Source organism: Armigeres subalbatus, chromosome 3, assembly GCF_024139115.2.
Source record: "Armigeres subalbatus isolate Guangzhou_Male chromosome 3, GZ_Asu_2, whole genome shotgun sequence".
NCBI classification, from domain to species: domain Eukaryota; kingdom Metazoa; phylum Arthropoda; class Insecta; order Diptera; family Culicidae; genus Armigeres; species Armigeres subalbatus.
In genome coordinates, this window is record NC_085141.1 from 172,920,419 (window position 1) to 172,940,791 (window position 20,373).

A 20,373-nucleotide genomic window follows, 5' to 3' on the forward strand; every position below is an offset into this window, starting at 1 on the left:
ATTTTCACCGTGACTTGGGGGAGGAAGGAAATGTTGATGTAGTACTTACTTAATAAGAGGCCCCCGACTCAGCGACACCCTCATAAGTACCACGGAGTTGGATATTGAGGAAGGTATTCGTTGAGTCAGGATTTGCCTAGAGCTGACAATGTGACCGTGGTAGATCTTACACCGTAACACACCACGCAAATCCCCAGCGTTACCGGGGATCTTAAGAGCGTTTTGTACATGACACATCTGGAGTCGGTGTGAATCTTTTTTTACCGTAGTTCTTTCTGGAGCTCGTAGTAGGCCCGACTTCCACAGATGATGCACTTTCGTATTTCACGACTAACATTATTAGCAGTCGTTAGCAAGGATCCAAAGTAAACGAACTCTTCAACCACCTCGAAAGTATCCCCGTAAATCGTTCCACTGCTTCCCCGGTGGGCCCGGTCGCGCTCGGTCACGCTCACTTGCATGTACTTTGTCTTTGATGCATTAATCACTAATCCAACTTTTTTTGCTTCACGTTTTAGGCGGGTGTACAGTTCTGCCACCTCAAAAATGTTCGGCCGACAATGTCCATGTCATCCGCAAAACAAATAAATTGACTGGATCTGTTGAAAATTGTACCCCGGCTGTAACACCCGGCTCTCTGCATGACACCTTCTAGTTGAACAACAGGCACGATAGGCCATACCCTTGTCTTAGACCCCAGTGCGATTGAAACGAACTGGAGTGTTCGCCCGAAATACTCATACAGTTTTGCACACAATCCACCGTTGCTTTGATTAGTCTGGTAGGCTTCCTTGGAAAGCTATTCTCGTCCATAATTTTCCATAGTTCTATGCGGTGTATACTGTCGTATGCCGCCTTGAAATCAATGAACAGATGGTGCGTTGGTGCCTGGTGTTCACGGCATTTTTGAGATTTGCCGTACAGTAAAGATCTGGTCCGTGATCGAGCGGCCGTCAACGAAGCCGGCTTAATAACTTCCCACGAACTTATTCACTATTGGTGACAGACGACGGAAGATGATCTGGTATATCACTTCGTAGGCGGTATTAAGGATGGCGATCGCTCGAAAGTTCTCACACTCTGTTTTTTTACCTTTCTTGTAGATGGGGCATATGAGCCCTTCCTTCCACTCCTCCGGTAGCTGTTCAGTCTACCAGATTCTGACAATCAGTTTGTGCAGGCAAGTGGCCAACTTTTCCGGGCCCTTCTTGATGAGCTCAGGTCCGATACCATCCTTACCAACTGCTTTATTGGTCTTCGCGAGCAGCACAAATCAGACGTAACTGGCTACAACAACTTGATTGTGACTGAATCTGTTCACATATAAGTTGCAGTAACTTATGTGAAACATGTGTGCTGCTAGGGTCCTCGACTTCCCACAAGGTAGGGGCTGATTGGATTCCATCGTCCGCTGAACTGATGTAGTCATCTCCTCCGCTGCCTCACTGTGGTCGGATATCATGAAATCATGGCATTAATAAATAACTCCTTAGGGTTGCCTCATAGAAATTTGGTGTCTTCCACAAAGTTTTTGCATGATAAGTAGGCCTTCATATGGGGATAAAAATATAGTTCGGAATTCTACCGCTAGGGCGGCGCTTCAGCTAACTTTTTATATGAGCATGATAGGATGATGGTGTCTTCAGCAAAAATCAAGAATTCAGGATTACAAGCAACTCTTGTGAAGGAACTATTTTTGAAAATGCTTTTGTTTCTGAGATACAATGCATTTTATGTAAAAAATGTGAGTTTATATCCAAAATTTGATAATTTTTAGTTTAATTTTGTATCTATGTGAAATATTTATTTTCGCTCATTTTTGCTGTATCTCGGAGAGTAATATATAGTAGTGTCTGAGCCGATTTGACCATGAAATAGCTTGGAGAACGCCTTAATTTTTGTAAAATATTCAAAAATATGATGAAAAATCGGTTTATTTTCCTACTCCCTCCACTTCCCGCTTAGATTTTATCTCGGATAGAATCTTTGGGTTATGAAGAATGTAACGGAATTCGGTTGCAGAAATTTGCCGTAAATCGTCCACAGTGCCTTAATATTTATTGAATTCCGCATATGTTTGACGGAAAGCTGTCACTTATTCAGACAAAGTAGGCCGAAAAATTCATATTATAATGATCACATAAATTTTCTGGGCTTCGTTTTGGTTATTTTTCAGTATTATTTTAAAATATATTGGTCTGGAATTTAGCTTAGAAATCACTATATGGCACTACAGATTTGGTTCCCTTGAAGTTAAAGTTAGTACACTCTGGACAGATTTCGAAACAAGAAGGTTTGATTTTAATCATACTCTTAACAAGCTCTGACTAGTTCATATAAAAACATAAACTAATTAACGTTGTCCTAAATCTATGTCTAATTCGAGGAGTGTGTAAATCATAAAAAATTGAAAATGCGTATTTCATAAGATTCGTCAGTAATACCATCTGGTGTCAGTATATTTGGCGATATTCTATTTTCGTCTTCAAGATCTAAATCGTTGAAAATGAAAAATGCTCTCATGAAACATCACCGCAAAATCATTCAGTTGAACAAATAAAAGTAGTTTGAGAGTTACGGCAAGTTTCTGCAACCAAATTCAACTCCGTTTCATTCTTTACAACCCAATGATTCTCTCCGAGATAAAATCTCGGTGGGAAGTGGAGGGAGTGTGAAAATAAACCGATTTTTCTATATATTTTAAATATTTTGCAATAATTAAGACATTTTTTAGGTTAAATCGGCTCAGACCCTACCATATATTACTCTTTGGGATACAGAAAGTTTATGCGAAAATAAAAGTTGTACATAGATACAAAATTAAACTAAAAACAATCAAATTTTTCGAATAGAAGCACATTTTATACAAAAAGGCATTGAATCTTAGAATCAAAAGTCTTTTCAAAGATGGTTTCTTTGCAAGAGTTGCTCATAATACTGTATCCTGTCATGCTCATATAAAAAGTTAGCTGAAGCACCGCCCTAGCGGGAGAGTTCTGAACTATTTGTTTTTTACCATATGAAGGGCTACTTATCAAGCAACAACTTTGTGCAAGACACCAAACTTCTATGAGGCAACCCTAAGGAGTTATTTATTAATGCCATGATTTCATGATATCCGACCACAGTGTGCCTTGACTTTCACTGCCTGTACGCCATTTAAGTGTTCCAGCTTCCACATTTCATTCACCACACGTTCGTCCGTCAAGATTCTCCCATCCTTATCCCTGCACGTCTCGGCTCGCGGCCAGAAGTCTTTGCGGGATGCGCTGACCTTCTGATAGAACTTGCGTGTTTGTTGAGAACGGCACTGCTGTTCCATCTCCTCGCACTTCGCTTCTTCCAGGCGGCGTTTCTTTTCCTGAAAAAGGTGGGTTTGCTACCTCCGCTTCCGTCTATAGCGTTCTCCTTTAGTATCTTTCTGCACTCTTCGTCAAACCAATCGTTCCGTAGACTTCGTTACATATACCCTACGTTGTTTTCCGCTGCGTTGTTAATGGCTGCTTAACTCGAGATGCAGCGTGTATGCAGTGGCGACATCAGGTTGTTTCAGTCGCTCTAGTTTCAGTCGTACCGCGGTGACCGACGGTTCTAAAAATTGTTGATGACGGATAGTTTTGGGCAAAGTTTAACTATCACCAGATAGTAGTCAGGGGCCCTTCTTAGCCTAGCGGTAAGATGCGCGGCTACAAAGCAAGACCATGCTGAGGGTGACTGTGTTCTATTCCCGGTGCCGGTCTAGACAATTTTCGGATTGGAAATTGTCTCGACTTCCCTGGGCATAAAAGTATTATCGTGTTAGTTTCATGATATACGAATGCAGAAATGGTAACCTGGCTTAGAAACCTTGCAGTTAATAACTGTGGAAGTGCCTTATGAACACTAAGCAGCGAGGCGGCAATGTCCTAGTTGTGGATGTAGAAGAAGAAGAGATAGTGATCAGAGTCGATGTTAGCGCCACGATATGTCCTGACGTTGATAATGTCGGAGAAGTGCCGTCCATCAATCAGAAAGTAAACGATTTGTGATTCTGTCTGCAGTGGTGATCTCCAGGTGTACCGATACGGATAGGCTAGGTTGGAAGTAGGTGCTGCGAATGGCCATATTCTTGGAGGCGGCGAAAATTAGTTGTAGGCCGTTTTCGATCGTCAGCCGGAGGGCGCTGAACTTTCCAACAGTCGGTCTAAACTCCCCCTCTTGGCCAACCTGAGCGTTCAAATCTCCTATGATGACGTCGTGGCTTGGACAGCTGTCATACCCATGTTCCAGCTGCGCGTAGAATACGTCCTTATCATCATCAGTGCTTCCAGAGTGTGGGCTTTGGACGTTGATTATGCTAAAGTCGTAGAACCGGCCTTTGATCCTTAAACTGCAAATTCTCTCATTGATCGGACCACCAGCCTTTGCATTTCGCCCATCACTATGGAAGCTTTTCCTAGCTCGTGTGTGTTTCCGCAGCTCTGATAGATGGAATGATTACCTCTAAATGTTCGCACCATTGATCCCTTCCAATAAAGCACATTCCGTGACAAATATTATATTATGAATGAAGATCGCATGTATAGGGGACCAGGGGGCATTATGAACACCCGGGGCAGATTGGACACCCCCAATATACTTGTTAATTCAATTATTTTTCTACTTTCAATGCATCGAACTCTATAATCCTTTTATAAACAACTAATTTATAGCATAGAAGCCATTGTTTTATTTTCTTAGCGCATAAATTTGACAAAAAAAGTTAGAATGTCTTCCAAATGGTTAAAAATTATAAGTTTCACCTCCCATAAAATAAGCTTTACTTTACCACAGAAGATGATTTTTCAATTATTGGTCATCCCATAGCAAAATTCTGTTATTTACAGTGCTCTGGCATGCATTTGTGACAAGTTTTCTTGATTTTTACAAAATTTCCAACAGTTTCTAAATTTGTTCACCTGTTGGGGCAAACTGAACACTCTATATGGAGGTAGAACTGACACCTTAAAAATTAAAAACATAACCTCAAACTCATCGAACTTGGCTTTCATATCGTGTTATTTTCGTGTTATCATGGTGCGGAATTATAAATCGCTATAAAAGTTCCAGTAGGGGAAACCGCCAAATGTTGAACAGCTAATTTTGTCGCCAATTGTTGAACTCCCATAAGAAATGCACGTGCGTTCAACAATAGGCGAAGAAATTAGCCGTTCAACATTTGGCGAATTACCCTACATGACATATATACCATAGAAGCTTATATATACCATAAAAGTCGCTGAAAGTGCAACAAAAAAAGGAAGTGTTTTGTATAGATTTGGCAATCTCGTTGGCAAGTTGATCGGTACAACCCATTGGAAGGATTGGCGATGCCAGTAGGGTGAATAAGAGTATGCATAGATTATGCAATGCTTAGAGTAGAGACGATTGGGAAGGGGTCTTGCAATAAGTGTGAGGATCCATATAAAAACAATCATATGCTTCATACAAAAAGTTCGACATACATGTATGAGGCCGGCTGAAAGTGGCATATTTTTGCGTTACGTAATCAATCTTCTTCTATTCACCATAGAATTAATATAGAAATCGACCATATTTGACCTCGCTTAAGAAGAGGGAAATATTTCGGATGTTGATGATCCAAACACAATTTTAGGTGTCTCATACAAAATCATGACAGGAAGATGAACAATTGGGTAATATTTATGTTGGATGATCCATAAAATAGGTTACAATGACATATAATCACAAGTAAGATAATTTTCTTCATATTTTATAAGGGTGTCCATACTGCCCCATGGGGGTGTCCAATCTACCCCGCTACCTTCCCGAGAGTAGTGAAAAATTAACTATTACAAAATCGTCCTATTTGATTGAAATTGCCTTATTTTCAATACGATTCAAAACAGAACTGGTAGTTAACGAGTAATAGTATCATGTAATTGATAGAAATCCGATTTATTCAATTTAAATCACCTAATATTGATTAAAAGCTTAGGGTGTCCATATTGCCCCTTGTCCCCCTACTAATGGAAAATTTCACTACAACGTCCATTTCAGAATGACAACACATCAACGGGCGAATGCGAAACCATCCAGCAGACACAGGTGTTGAACAGAATCAATGAATCCAACGAGACGATTGGCGCAGAAAACTTGACGGGCAGTGCAACTGCCGACAATAAAGAAAACACCCAACCGATGCCGGCGTCTGATGAGGGTGAAGTCTTCCGCGGCCGCCGTGTTAGTCAGTTTGACTTGCCCGCGAAAAAGATGTAAGTTTTATTCTGTTTATTCTTGTTCGGGAATCATGATCAGAAGGGTCACTAGGATAAATAACGATTAGACCTTTAGACATATTGTCATCTATTTTGGAACATAGGAACGGAAAAAAGCGCATGTAGTGTGTTGTACTTACACTTGACACACGAAGCATTACTCTCAATCAAACATCAATCACGTTCCTTGTTGTTTCGATGTGCGTTCGATGATTCACTGTATGCACTTTTCCACACTCACCTTCCAAACTTTAGCGAAAAAGACTCATCGAAGGAAGAATTAGACACCGGAAATGCCGAAGACAACAATTGTTCAAAGGCTAGTGGTATACAAAAATCTGCCTTACATCAACCGACACAGAAAGATTCCAAACCATCTTCCGACGAAGAGTAAGTTTAGGACCAAAACAGCACGTTTGCAAGGCAAATGAATGAGCATACTCTGCAATAGCTTCGCATGACTAGTCATCTTTTTTTCTTCTTAGTTTCAATAACTTAGGAATATTTTGGCAGTTCTAGATTACACCTCGCTTCTACATAGGGGAAGCATCATAACCAACGCGTGATGTTTTGATGATGAAGGAAACTATTTAGATTTCAGTAAAAAAATGCGTCCGAAGCAATGTCCAAGATTATGATCCTTCGACTCTTTGAGATTGTATTTTTAGAATCAGACTATCAACTTTGCTCATGTTTTCCACGACACCATAAATTATATTAATTTATTATTTAGTGTTGAATTCAGCCAATTATTACCCAGCTTTATAACAAAAATATAAAATACATTATATTCTAACTAATCTACACATATTTTTAACCACCTAAACGCTATTTAGTGTTGATGCTTTCAATCGCCACTGCTCCAATATATTGTACACTTCTATCACTAGTAATGTTCAATTTTATTCGCAGGGTCCCCATAAACCGTGATCGATCTGCTTCGATCGGTTCCATCCCAATTGTTGAACAAAACCGAACTATGGTTTTCCTGATTGGGCAAACCGATCTGCGGCTGATCAGTCCCGACCGTAAACAAGTTCTGCTGCACAAAGAGTTTCGTGACGTGGCCAGCTGTGCCCAAGGTCAGAAAAATGCAGATCATTTCGGTATAATCTGTCGGGATGTGAATAACGACGGATACATTGGATATGTATTCAAATGTCAGGCGGAGAACGTTGCCGATGAGATCATCATCGCAATCTCACAAGCGTTTATGGTATGCTCGGAGCAGAAACAGAAAGACAAGGCAGCTGCCCAAATATACTCCTGTGAGCATTGTCCAATGCTGTGGTACCACAAGCTGTGCTCCGATGTGGAAGGTTTAAGCGATAAAAAGACACAGTACATGATCTTCAAACGAATTGAATCCACGCTGGCAGATGACGAGCAGCGATTGGTCATGGAGAAATATCACGGGGCTGAGAAGGCTCCTGGACACAGCATTGGCGAGCAGAATCAATTCCTCATGATGCTACTGAGAGCGCACTGCGAATCTAAGCAACAAAGACACGTTCACGACACGGTTGAACACAGAACTGAATTCCTCAATCAATATCTAGGTGGCAGTGGTATCTTTATGAAGGCTAAGCGGTCGTTGACAAGCTCGTTTGATCATCTACTCAAACGACGTGCGAGTAAAGACGATCTGGGTGGTATATCAATAAAGGATTCCAGTTCATCGGGCGATCTAAGATCCGCAAGCGACTTAGAACCACAAATGAGATCCCGCGCTTCTACCATTGGTTCTAGTCCGTCCATGAGTCGGAAGAACTCGGATTTTAGCGTTGCTCAGAACGCTCCACAATTGAAATCTCCGATGATGGATATGTAAGTTAGAGCTCATTTACATTTACATTGTACGAACTCGTCTTATGACAAGTAAAGACATTCCACTAAAACCTCAAAATAATTTTCCTATATACATTTACATATTGTCGATTCAATAACAAATATTTGTATTACAGATTCATAAAGGTGGGAAACAGTCCACGGGAGAACTCCAACCACACTGGATCGTGGAGACAGGCAATGCTACACCGTGTTGTTACTCCATCGAAGGATATGAGGGTGGCTGGCGATGAGTACATGTCTCCGTTGCGAGCTCCGCAGGTCTGCAACAGAAAACGAACTCGTGGGGAGCTGCGCGAATTATGGCAGGTAGCAATCAAACAGACCATAATCCTCAACCGAATGGACAAAGAGAACGCTAGATTGCAAGCGCGGCAAAACGCTATCAAGTCCAACGAGATCAAGCGCATCAAGTTGGAATACGACGAGATTTCCAAGTGCGATAGACAAGCCGCCGACATTTGGGACAACTTTCTGACGGCTCAATCAAGCGAAGCTGTGCGAACACGAAAGGATCCAAAAGTGCTCTATCAAGCGATCAAGAACGGTGTGCCGAGGTCGAAACGGGGCGAAGTTTGGATGTTTCTAGCGAATCAGCATTCGTTCAACACGGCACCGGTGGATGTGTCCAATTTCCCCAACTACCATACTCCATATCAAACGCTGCTGAAGAGCTTGACCGAGCATCAGCACGCTATTTTCATCGATCTAGGTAAGATTTTTTGTCAAGTTATATTTTTTTTTTTTTGAAATTATCGGTTTGTCTGGATTTCAAAGCCATCACAAAAAATTGGTATCGTCGCAATCTTTACATTAAGCTGTTTCTTCTTTCAGGTCGAACTTTTCCAGACCATAAGTATTACAAGGACGCTCTAGGAGTAGGGCAACTATCTCTATTTAATTTACTGAAAGCGTATTCAATTCTTGATCCAGAGCTGGGATATTGTCAAGGATTGGGATTCATCTGTGCAGTGCTTTTATTACACGTAAGTTAAATTTTAGAAAACAAATGCCAACAGGTATAATCGAACGATCTCATATCTTACCAATAGCTCGAGGAATCAGACGCATTCAACTTGCTCAAACATCTCATGTTCAAACGACAAATGCGCGCCAAGTATCTACCAGATATGAAACAATTCCAACTGCAACTCTACCAACTGTCTAGGCTATTAAAGGACCACATCCCGGAGCTATACGAATGGTTCGATCAGCACGACATCTCCCCTACACTTTACGCCGCACCATGGATTTTGACTGTTTTTAGCTCGCACTTTCCACTTGGGTTCGTAGCGCGTGTCTTCGATCTCCTCTTCCTGGAGTCATTTGACGTTATATTCCGATGCGCGATAGCCTTACTAGATGTTCACAAAGAACAATTATTGCAAAGAGATAACTTCGAAGATATAATGAACTATCTTAAAACCATTGTGCCGAAAATCGATTCGGATGTAATGGAGAAGGTTTTTCGGAATGTGTTCAAGTCCGATTTCTCTCGGCAGCTGATCGAATACCAAGTCGAATATAATGTCCTGAAGGAAGAAATGACATCACAGAATCATCACCGGGAGAACTTCAATCGAGTTAAGGAGGAAAATCATCAGCTTGAAACACAACTGCAGTTTGCTCAATCAAGCTTAACACAGCTGGACAAAACACGTCAAGCGCACCAACATCAAATTCAAACTCTCCAGACGCAAGTTCAGACTTTAGAAAATACGGTGCAGATTTTAGTAAAATTCGTGGAACAATCCATCGACAGTAGACCGGATTATGTGCTCCCTTCGGAAATATGTCGTATAATGCAACAGGTTCAAGATATACAACACCAACAGTTGATTCAACAAAAGAAACGATCCCCAATTTTCCTAGATCGAAAAATTGGCAAATCTATATCATTCAACAGCAATTTGGGGCTAGCCTTAAACGTCCTCGAAGAAGGAAATGAGCAGGACAGTGCTGGGGGTACACCAACAAAAAAGAAGCCCTTTTTTCAAAACTCGTTCGAGCAAATTCGCCTGCAAAAAGCAGGTCTTCGCCTGAATAAGCTAGAAGAATGCAATAGTCCAGAACACGCTGTAGGATCGAAACATAACAGCATTAGCGATGATAGTGGTATCGCGACTCCTATCAGTCCCCAGTTGCATGCCCCCTCGACGACACCCATGGTAGCGGAGTACAAACCGTTGGTTCCGTCAATTGATATCCATCCCCTCAGCGGTGACGTCAACGTACAATTCAATGGAACGACTCAGCTCAAATCTATCAAACCACGTGTGCAATCCAGACAAAATTCGGTTTCGTCGATTGTAAGCGACATCGGCGAAGGCGGGCCTGTCGTCATTGGTGGTAACAATCGAAGCTAACAACCAGCTATCGATCGCTAAACTGTCACGCTAGAATACGTCAGCATTATTGCAGGGCAAACATAATATCGACACACGGTTACGCACTGTTCGATGAAAATGAAACGAAATGATTGCCTTTGGTATTCAAGAATTTAAGTTAATATAGGATCCATTACCTTCATATCCAACAGATGGTTTGTCCAAGTTGTGACATTAATTCCGCACTGAATCTCCCATACGCTACATGATAAATAGATAAGGATATCCTTTGATAAATTGGTCTACGAGTAGTGACGTGAGAATTTTCGATGTTGAACTTTCTTTATTCGAATCGACGGTGTAAATCAAATGGAAGATTCAATAAATCAGATTACCAAATATAGGAATCTTGAAATGGAAGCGACGAATCAATTCGCATAACTTTCCATAATAAATTTGAATGCACAACCTTGGAAATGAATGTAGCAAACATTTAGTCCTACTGTGTTCTAAACTAAAATTTGTTGATTTATCTACCTGTTTTCCATTTGTTGATTAAACTCCTCTTAACTAGCCATTTTGAAAGCTTGAACAATGAGTGATTCAGATAACAAAGGCAATTCTGTTGTATTACCGAACAGTGTGTATCGATTGTATAAAAAACGCTGAACGCACTTCAAGCCCAATCGATAGAAACATTTCAACAAATGTTTTCCAGATCCACAAAAATGGCTGATAAATTTCAACTGATTCTTGCATGCTTGGGCAAACCGTGATATGTGGTACTAGTAGTAAGTGTTTAGGAACCCTTTCAGTATGAACGCTTTGGGCAGTAATTCCAATGAATGCAGCTTCTCGATACCAGACATACATATATGAAGGTACAAATTAGTAAACAGCCCGATTTGCTTCCGCAATGTTGTCAATCATATTTACAGTGTAGAAAACCATGTGTGCAGTGACCACAACAATGAACCCAGGATGTAGCAAGTTTGAACCAATTACCACAAATGAATATTTAAAAAGTGATATCTGTGTACCCAATTTGGCAGCAAATTCTAAAACAACGTTCAATTTTGATAAAATCTGACGCCAAATCAAGCTTGCCTGCGACACATTTACTTAATATAAACTAGGATGCTAGCACATACCCCAATAGCTTCTTATTTGTAAATAACAAAATAAAATAAAATAAAAAAACATCAATGTGTAACAATGTGCATCACTAGCACCAGCAATTATAGCTGTATCTAACAAACCTCTAATTAAAATAACTACTTATAAACAGAAATATGTAACACACAGACACACCAAGCTAAATTGAAGGCAAGGGAGAGTAACTTATTTTATAATGAAGCTCCAAAGCTGCCCCCAGATCTGGATTTATCAGGTACATCAGGCGGATGGAAGAAGAATGTTTACGAAGGTGTCTTATTTCGAGCTTATCATTCAGTTGTTTTTTAGCGATAAAGGTAGGCTATTTTGATTCTTTTATTTTTGTTAATTAGTTGTTACTTTTTGTATAATTTATGATTTTACGTTTTGGTTTTACTGATATGGTTTGAGTATATAAATCAATGTAAAGGTAGCTTAGGAAAATTGATATTCAATTGAATTTTGTTGAACGGTATACAAATCGGTTAGATTGAAAACGCGGTGTGTACTTTATTTAGTGTAACGTGAATCCCAATATACATATATGAGTATTTAAAGAAAAGAAGGAATATTATATCCGAATTATATAGACATACGAATAAATATGTACTACTGATATTAATATGAAATAAAACTGTGAACCCTGCATCCATATAATCAGCAATGTAATTATTTTTTTATTTAGATATTCTCTAAAACTCTCCGAAATAATCCATAAAACCTTACACGCATCCTAGTCAATCAATGTAAATTATAGTTAGTAAAATATGATCAACTGTGGCCAGATCAGTTCGAGTCGAAAAAACACACAGACGAGTTTTTAATGTGTGTGTGTGTTTGTCATCTTCTATCCCTCACCCAGCTGGGGGTGTTGGTCAAATAGTACTACGAATAATTTGATCAGATCTCATGCTCCGCAATGGTGCCCTTTTTGTTACGAAGACTAGTACTGCAAAAAGGATTCACTTCTGAAGCAAGAAAGGTTCCTTCAAAAAGTGTGGGTAATGGGATGTACTAGACGTTCATAACAGGTACAGCAAAACTTCACAAGGACGCCCTTATTCGTACTAACTATTCAGGGAATAGAAGGTCGAGAAGAGCCACCGTTGCTAACTAAAGCGTGAACCGAATACCTGGGACTCCCACAATATCCGCAGCAATAGAAGCAAACGATGCCCTGTACGTATTTAGTGGTACTTTTTCAAATGAATTTTTAGGTTTTTATAAAGCCATTGCGACGAAAAAAGTAAAAAGTAAATAATTGGAACGTGCTCACCGGTTAGTTACTCCTCCATCCAAAAAACTTCCTTTGAACATGTTTTATGGGCTTCGTGTTTGATCTCACTTGATCCTACTTTGCTCCCATCGAAATTGTGGCCTCAATGCTCTAGTGCGGATGGTTCGGCGGCTGCGAAGCTGCTCGTCAGTTTTGTAGCTGTGGAAGTGCCTTTGCCTGTTAATGTTTTAGCTGCTGTCGCTGCTAAAATTAAATTGGTTCTATTCAGGAACAATTCCAATGCGTTTACATCGAGCATATCGATATTATTCCACTCTTTGGAGTAAAATTTCATCATCCTGTATAACGCTCTGTACAAGTGAATGAATATTGTAGTGTATCAGTAATTTAAAATCATATATAAACGATTATGTAACATTTTTTGCAAAAATAAATAAATAAATATTTTAGTTGCTTATCTGCATTTGGGCAGCAAAAGCAAATATAAAAATTCGCAAATCAAGTTTAGCTTGGCGTGCAAAGATGCAACATTGAGAATTTTTTCAATAATTTTATAGCTTTAAATAAATTCTCGAAATCAAAAGCAACATCAAAAATGTATACCCACTCAAAATGTTTAATTTTTGAGATTAAAATCTACCCCCAGTGGCTAGATCGAGCTAAAATCCCGCCTATCAAATCTAAACTACCCAATCTTTCAATTAATTCAAATTATTTTAAGTCTCGATTTTTGAGTCCTGTTTTTGATCGAAATAATTATTAAACCACATCACTTGTGTAATGCTCTAGAAACAAGTGCCGTCCTATGTCAGTTTTCTTCAAGTTGTGTAATATGCCGCTGAATTTTTCAAACCCGTTTTACATGGAGAATCGGCATAAAATTCTAATGAATTGATGAAAAATGCAATCTATCTAAAAAATTGGCATTATATTCTTTATCTGTATACAATGGTATGGAACTTTTAAAGAACCATAATTATATTTATTTTCTGTGCAAAAGTGTATTAATATATGGAATGTGACTGTTATGCGAATAAATAGCAAGCCTATTATTTTATCAGTTTTTCTTAAAGATTTAAATGGCAAATCGTCAAAAATTGACATGGGACTCTTATATGAATCGCGGCAGTGGAGGAAGTTACACTTTTTACGTAAGAAAAATTCGAAACTCGATTGTGTATTTGAAAAAAACACAACAGCACCACTTTGAAACTTAAAACCCATTGGAGGGCGTAGTACATTGAATCGAAACTTTCTAATTTGAATAAAATTCGGTAAAAAAAGTAAAACAGTGGCCGAAACCCCGCCATGATCCCTCAAGTATAAATTCGATAAAATAAGTATGAGCTTGCTTACCTCCGCGACTGTATCAAGATTACGAACAGTCTACTTACTCCTTACCAATCGTATAGTTGCTAGACCAAGCGGCGCTGCAGATCAAAACGACGACGACGTTATCGTAAGACTGCCGTTGGTTTTGTTGCAATTTTTCCGTTCCTCGTCGGAATCTTAGTCTAGTTTACTCCCAGAAGGTGCATCATAGTACCATAGCACTTCAGTTTCCTCTCCATTAGTAAAAGACGATTCAAAACGTAACGCGTAACGTTACGTAATACAGCTGTTCGCCATCACAATCATCTACTCCTCTCAAATCCAGATATTTTCCACTTTTCCGGCCAAAACGAAATGACAGAAATTGCAGCGATTGAAAAAAAATCGCGTCCACTCGTAAACGCGGCACACTTCGATCTTTCCGGATAAGATTTCAGTCAACACACAGACGAGTTTTTAATAATCACAAAAGTACGGAATCCCGAACTTTATCTAGGATGTTTCTTCAGAAGATCTCGACCAATTGAAGCGCAAGGCTGCAGATTTCGATTCGATGATATCGCAGCTTCAAGAAAAGTTCGCCGAACCAGAATGTTCGAGAGACGACAAATTAAGGGTCTTATCATTGTTACTGGCACGGCAAATGCTGGGTAAAGCGTACCATTGGTACTTCGCGTACCTGAAGGAATAAAATAGACCCCATCTCGCGGTCCTTAGCCTCTTACCCAGCAACTCCTATCCCTCCCCGCGGTGCTGGCCGGGATACGAGCAACCTTAGGGAAAGTGGGAACTATGGTCGTATGCTGACAGGGAAGGGGGGCTTTGCTCCTCTCCGGAGGTGTAAATCTTATTGAGCGTCTGTTCTCCATGTCAGGATCGGCTCACAACAGCGTCTGTTCTCCATGTTAGGGGCGGCTGATCATCGTCCGAGTGCCAGCGAGGGACTCTAAGTGAAACTGTGCACCATGGTCCACCGGAAATAAGGAGGAATGGTCCTCCGAAAATTTAGGGGGTTTGGTGTCAGGCCCTGCAAACCAGCCAAAAAAAAAACTCAAGCAACGAACAATCAACAAGAGAGTACGGACCGGAACCATCGGCGAAGACCACTGCGACGAAAAGGGACTAGCGATTGGATACTCGGTTCGTGGAACTGCAAATCTCTCAACTTCATCGGGAGCACACGCATACTCGCCGATGTGCTCAAGGACCGTGGATTCGGCATCGTAGCGCTGCAGGAGGTTTGTTGGAAGGGATCAATGGTGCGAACGTTTAGAGGTAATCATACCATCTACCAGAGCTGGGAACAGCTTTCATAGTGATGGGCGATATGCAAAGGCGCGTGATCGGGTGGTGGCCGATCAATGAAAGAATGTGCAGCCTGAGGATCAAAGGCCGGTTCTTCAACTTCAGCATAATCAACGTCCATAGCCCACACTCCGGAAGCACTGATGATGATAAAGACGCATTCTACGCGCAGCTAGAACGTGAGTACGACAGCTGCCCAAGCCACGACGTCAAAATCATCATAGGAGATTTGAACGCTCAGGTTGGCCAAGAGGAGGAGTTTAGACCAACTATTGGAAAGTTCAGCGCTCACCGGCTGACGAACGAAAACGGCCTACTACTAATTGATTTTGCCGCCTCCAAGAATATGGTCATTCGCAGCACCTACTTCCAACACAGCCTCCCGTATCGGTACACCTGGAGATCACCACTGCAGACAGAATCACAAATCGACCACGTTCTGATTGATGGACGGCACTTCTCCGACATTATCGACGTCAGGACATATCGTGGCGCTAACATCGACTCTGACCACTATCTGGTGATGGTTAAACTGCGCCCAAAACTATCCGTCATCAACAATGTTCGGTACCGACGACCGCCGCGGTACGACCTAGAGCGACTGAAGCAACCTGATGTCGCCACTGCATACGCGCAGCATCTCGAGGCAGAACCGCCTTTTTCAGAAGAAGAAACGCCGCCTGGAAGAAGCGGAGTGCGAGGAGATGGAACAGCTGTACTGTTCTCAAGATACACGCAAGTTCTATCAGAAGCTCAACGCATCCCGCAAAGGCTTCGTGCCGCGAGCCGAAATGTGCCGGGATAAGGATGGGAGCATCTTGACGGATGAACGTGTGGTGATCGAAAGGTGGAAGCAGCACTACGAGGAACATCTGAATGGCGCTGAGAGTACAGGCAATGAAAGTCAAGGTAGCGGAGGAGATGACTACGTCAGTTCAGCGGACGATGGAAGGCAACCAGCCCCCACCTTGAGGGAAGTTAAGGATGCCATTCAACAGCTAAAGACCAATAAAGCAGCTGGTAAGGATGGTATCGGAGCTGAGCTCATCAAGATGGCCCCGGAAAAGCTGGCCACTTGCCTGAACAAACTGATAGTCAGAATCTGGGAAACCGAACAGCTACCGAAGGAGTGGAAGGAAGGGGATATATGCCCCATCTATAAGAAAGGCGACAAACTGGAGTGTGAGAACTTTCGAGCGATCACCATCCTTAATGCCGCCTACAAAGTGATATCCCAGATCATCTTCCGTCGTCTGTCACCATTAGTGAACGAGTTCGTGGGAAGTTATCAAGCCGGCTTCGTTGACGGCCGCTCGACAACGGACCAGATCTTTACTGTACGGCAAATCCTTCAAAAATGCCGTGAATACCAGGTCCCAACGCACCATCTGTTCATTGATTTCAAGGCGGCATACGAAGGGCAGCAGGGACTATGTCCAAGGGCTTGACGACCCCTCCCCACTGCGAGTTAGGGGACCTGCCTAGGATGTGGTGGGGTTTGACAGTGGGCTCTGTTAAACTTCTACAAAAAGCTGCATGTATCCGTAAGCAGGTCCTATCAAAGCGACCGTGCGCCGCTCAAAGCACACTAGCCCAACCCAGTGGCATCGACAACGGCAACGTCAACGGACACGAGCGGAAATCGAGATATACAACGAATCTAGGGCTGACAGTTGTGTCATTCCACTCCTTGAGTAAAGCCGGGTGACACCGTCTTGAAATGGCGGGTGGGCTAATGCCACAGCTGCCTTCTGTCCCGTAAAACCGTGGCAGGCCTTGGGGCACGCCGTCCCAATCCAGCCGTCTGGCTTAACCAACCAGATGGGAGTAGGACCAGTTGATTCCTTCCTGGCTTACGCCGATCCGGCTCTGAACACCGAGGTGTCAACCCCCGCATGGCCTCACTGCATCTGCAAAGATAACCATGGGATCAAGAAGGCGACTATTCCAGTTGGGTTCGAGGGCAGCCCTAAGGGGGACCCAACAAACATGAATAAAGCTAAATTAAACAAACAAGCATCGGAAGTGAACCCCTTCGTAAGGAGAGGTTTGGAGAGATCTCCACCCAACGCATCGGGTGCGAGAGAAATGGAGATGAAGGACACGAGTAGCGAAGTAGTCGTCGTGGAGAGCGATAACGATACGCCAATAGTCGATAAGCAGCAGCACAATGCAGTGGAGATAGGGTCGAGTGGCATCCTGCCGAGCTTGACCGTCGTCATAGTGCAACTCGATGACATTATCGACTTCACCAATGAACGGGGCAATATGTCGAGGGAGCTGAAGCTGAAATTGCTTAAGCTTCGCAATTTGGTTCTTGCTGCCAAGCAAGAACAGGAAGTGCTTGCGGCCAGGCTGGAAGGCTGTGGTAAAGCGGAGAAGAGTACACAGACTGCTCCCTTCTCCTTCCATAGTACCACAACCATGGCACAGGAGGCGTTAGATTTTGCCCTCAGCGACAGAGCGGTAGAGAGGAGAACAGATAAGCGAGCCAGGGACTCGCCTGGCATTAAGCGCTTTAAACAGAACGCAAAAAGGCGTCGGAGAGCGCAAATCAGAAGAGCGGGCCCACGGAAGTTGCAAACATGGGAGAACGGCGTAAGAAGAAAGCGAGGACGAAACGAGCCAGTCGGCCACCGGAGGAGGGAAGCCAACCCGACCAAGACAACCTGCGGTCGGACGGTCCCTGGCAAACGGTAGTAAATAAACCGAAGGTGAAAGCGGCAATCACGCGCCCGGCGAGAGCCAGACAGAAGGGTGAAGCACTTCTCATTAAAACAAAGAAAGAGCGGTATGCCGATGGGCTCAAGGTGATCCGCAGCGCTGAGGAACTGGCGGACCTTGGTAAAGAGGTTCGCAGCATAAGGCGGACGAGAACGGGCGAGATGATCCTTGTCTTAAAGAAGGGTTCACAGGCGGGCGGTACCTCATATGGAGCGCCAATCGAGGAAGTCCTAAGCGAGAGCGTAGAAGTGAGGGCGCTACACGACGAAGTGACTCTCAATGCAAGCAGCTGGACGAGGTCACGACATCGGAAGAGATCGCCTCGGCCATCAAGGACCAAGGTGGAGTGGTGGTAGCAAATGCGTCCATCCGTCTGCGAAGAGGACCGCAGGGGACGCAGATTGCCACGGTGAAGTTACCGGCCATCGACGCTAACAAGGTGATCAAAGTTGGTAAGCTGAAAGTTGGCTGGTCAGTATGTCCAGTCAGGTTCTGCCTTCCACCGGTGGTCGACAAGTGCTTCCACTGCCTCGAAGCGGGACACAAATCTTTGGTGTACAAAGGCCCGGATAGGAGTAACCTATGTAGGCGATGCGGCGAAGAGGGCTATAAGGCGCACACGTGCGAGAAAGCACCATCGTGTACGCTATGCGCGAGCAGGAAGCAGGAACATAACCACGCTATGGGTGGACCTGCGTGCCCGTTGAGTGGTTATACGAGGAAGCCGTGCAAGTAACGCAGCTCAACCTCAACCATTGTGCGGCCGCCCAGCAGTTGCTGTGGCAGTCGGTAGTAGAAGCGAGAACGGACGTCGCTATCTTGTCGGACCCGTACCGCATCCCCGCGGATAATGGGAACTGGGTAGCGGATAGATCCAAATCAGCGGCGATTTGTACGACGGGAAGATACCCGATCCAGGAAGTGCTGAACACAAGAGCGGAGGGTACTGTTATAGCGAAAATAAATGGAGTGTACTACTGCAGCTGCTACGCCCCACCAAGGTGGCCGATAGAACAATTCACCGAGATGGTCGATCGGCTAACATCAGACCTAGTGGGTAGCAAGCCAGTAGTAATTGCAGGAGACTTCAATGCGTGGGCGATAGAGTGGGGAAGTCGCTTTACTAACCGGAGAGGGCAAACGCTGCTAGAGGCTTTCGCCAAGCTGGATGTCGTGCTGTGCAACGAAGGCTCCAAAAGTACCTTCCAGCGAAACAGGTGGAATCGATAATAGACGCAACGTTCTGCAGTCCAAGTTTGGTCGGTGATATGCAGTGGATGGTCGACGACGGTTACACCCACAGTGACCATCTAGCTATCCGGTACAGGATAGGCAGCGAGGCAAGAAGAGAAAGCCGGAGAGCTACTCCCACAACCCGGTCGTGGAAGGTCGCCCACTTCGATGGTGGGACCTTCAGTGAAGCTATGGGTCTGGAAGAAAACACGGGAAGTTTAAGCGGCGACGAACTGGTTGCGGTCCTGTCTCGAGCTTGTGACGCGACCATGCCGAGGAAGGTGCGACCACGGAACTGCAGGCCACAGGTATACTGGTGGAGCGATGAAATTGCAGCCCTTCGAGCAGCCTGTCTCCGGGCTAGAAGAAAAACGCAAAGGACACGCTCAGCGGGAAGTGAAGGAGGAACGCATCGAGCAATTCAAAGCAGCGAGACTGGCTCTAAACAAGGCCATCAAAGAAAGCAAGAAAGCCTGATTCGACAGACTGTGCCAGAGCGCCAACTCGAACCCATGGGGACACGCCTATCGGGTGGTGATGGCCAAAACAAGAGGAGCACTGGCTCCTCCCGAGCGATGTCCAACGAGGCTGAAGACTATAATCGAGGCACTATTCCCGCACCACGGCCCAACCCACTGGCCGCCAGCAGCGAGGGTAGCAAATGATGAAGCGGTGGAGAGGGTGACGCTAGAAGAGATATTGACGGTGGCAAAGTCCCTCGACCCGAGTAAAGCACCTGGTCCGGACGGGATCCCGAATATGGCATTGAAGGCAGCCATAACGACTAACCCGAACATGTTTAGGTTGGCCATGCAGAAGTGTCTGGACGAGAGGACATTCCCGGATATATGGAAGAGACAGCGTTTGGTCCTGTTACCGAAACCTGGCAAGCCACCAGGAGACCCCTCAGCGTACAGACCAATCTGTCTTATAGACACGGTAGGGAAGCTACTGG

General features: G+C 43.5%; 2 protein-coding genes across 4 annotated transcripts in view; both read left to right on the forward strand.

Moving 5' to 3' along the window:
- Window positions 1–12,256, forward strand: part of LOC134219277 (TBC1 domain family member 4) — a 127,388-nt gene extending 115,132 nt beyond the window's left edge. For 2 of the 3 annotated variants that reach the window (XM_062697996.1, XM_062698000.1), the window contains 6 exons: window positions 6,040–6,254; window positions 6,513–6,647; window positions 7,170–8,084; window positions 8,222–8,817; window positions 8,940–9,091; window positions 9,158–12,256. In XM_062697996.1, the coding sequence (XP_062553980.1) occupies window positions 6,040–6,254; window positions 6,513–6,647; window positions 7,170–8,084; window positions 8,222–8,817; window positions 8,940–9,091; window positions 9,158–10,471 (3,327 nt within the window). In that variant the 3' untranslated portion in view covers window positions 10,472–12,256. The remainder of the gene's footprint in view (window positions 1–6,039; window positions 6,255–6,512; window positions 6,648–7,169; window positions 8,085–8,221; window positions 8,818–8,939; window positions 9,092–9,157) is intronic. The other variant, XM_062697999.1, reaches the window with a different exon arrangement.
- A 5,026-nt stretch (window positions 12,257–17,282) lies between these two features.
- Window positions 17,283–19,415, forward strand: LOC134222140 (uncharacterized). The gene is made up of 4 exons (XM_062701284.1): window positions 17,283–17,927; window positions 17,999–18,305; window positions 18,377–18,837; window positions 18,957–19,415. The coding sequence occupies exons 1-4, from the start codon at window positions 17,283–17,285 to the stop codon at window positions 19,413–19,415; spliced, it is 1,872 nt and encodes a 623-aa protein (XP_062557268.1).
- Window positions 19,416–20,373: the final 958 nt, after the last annotated feature.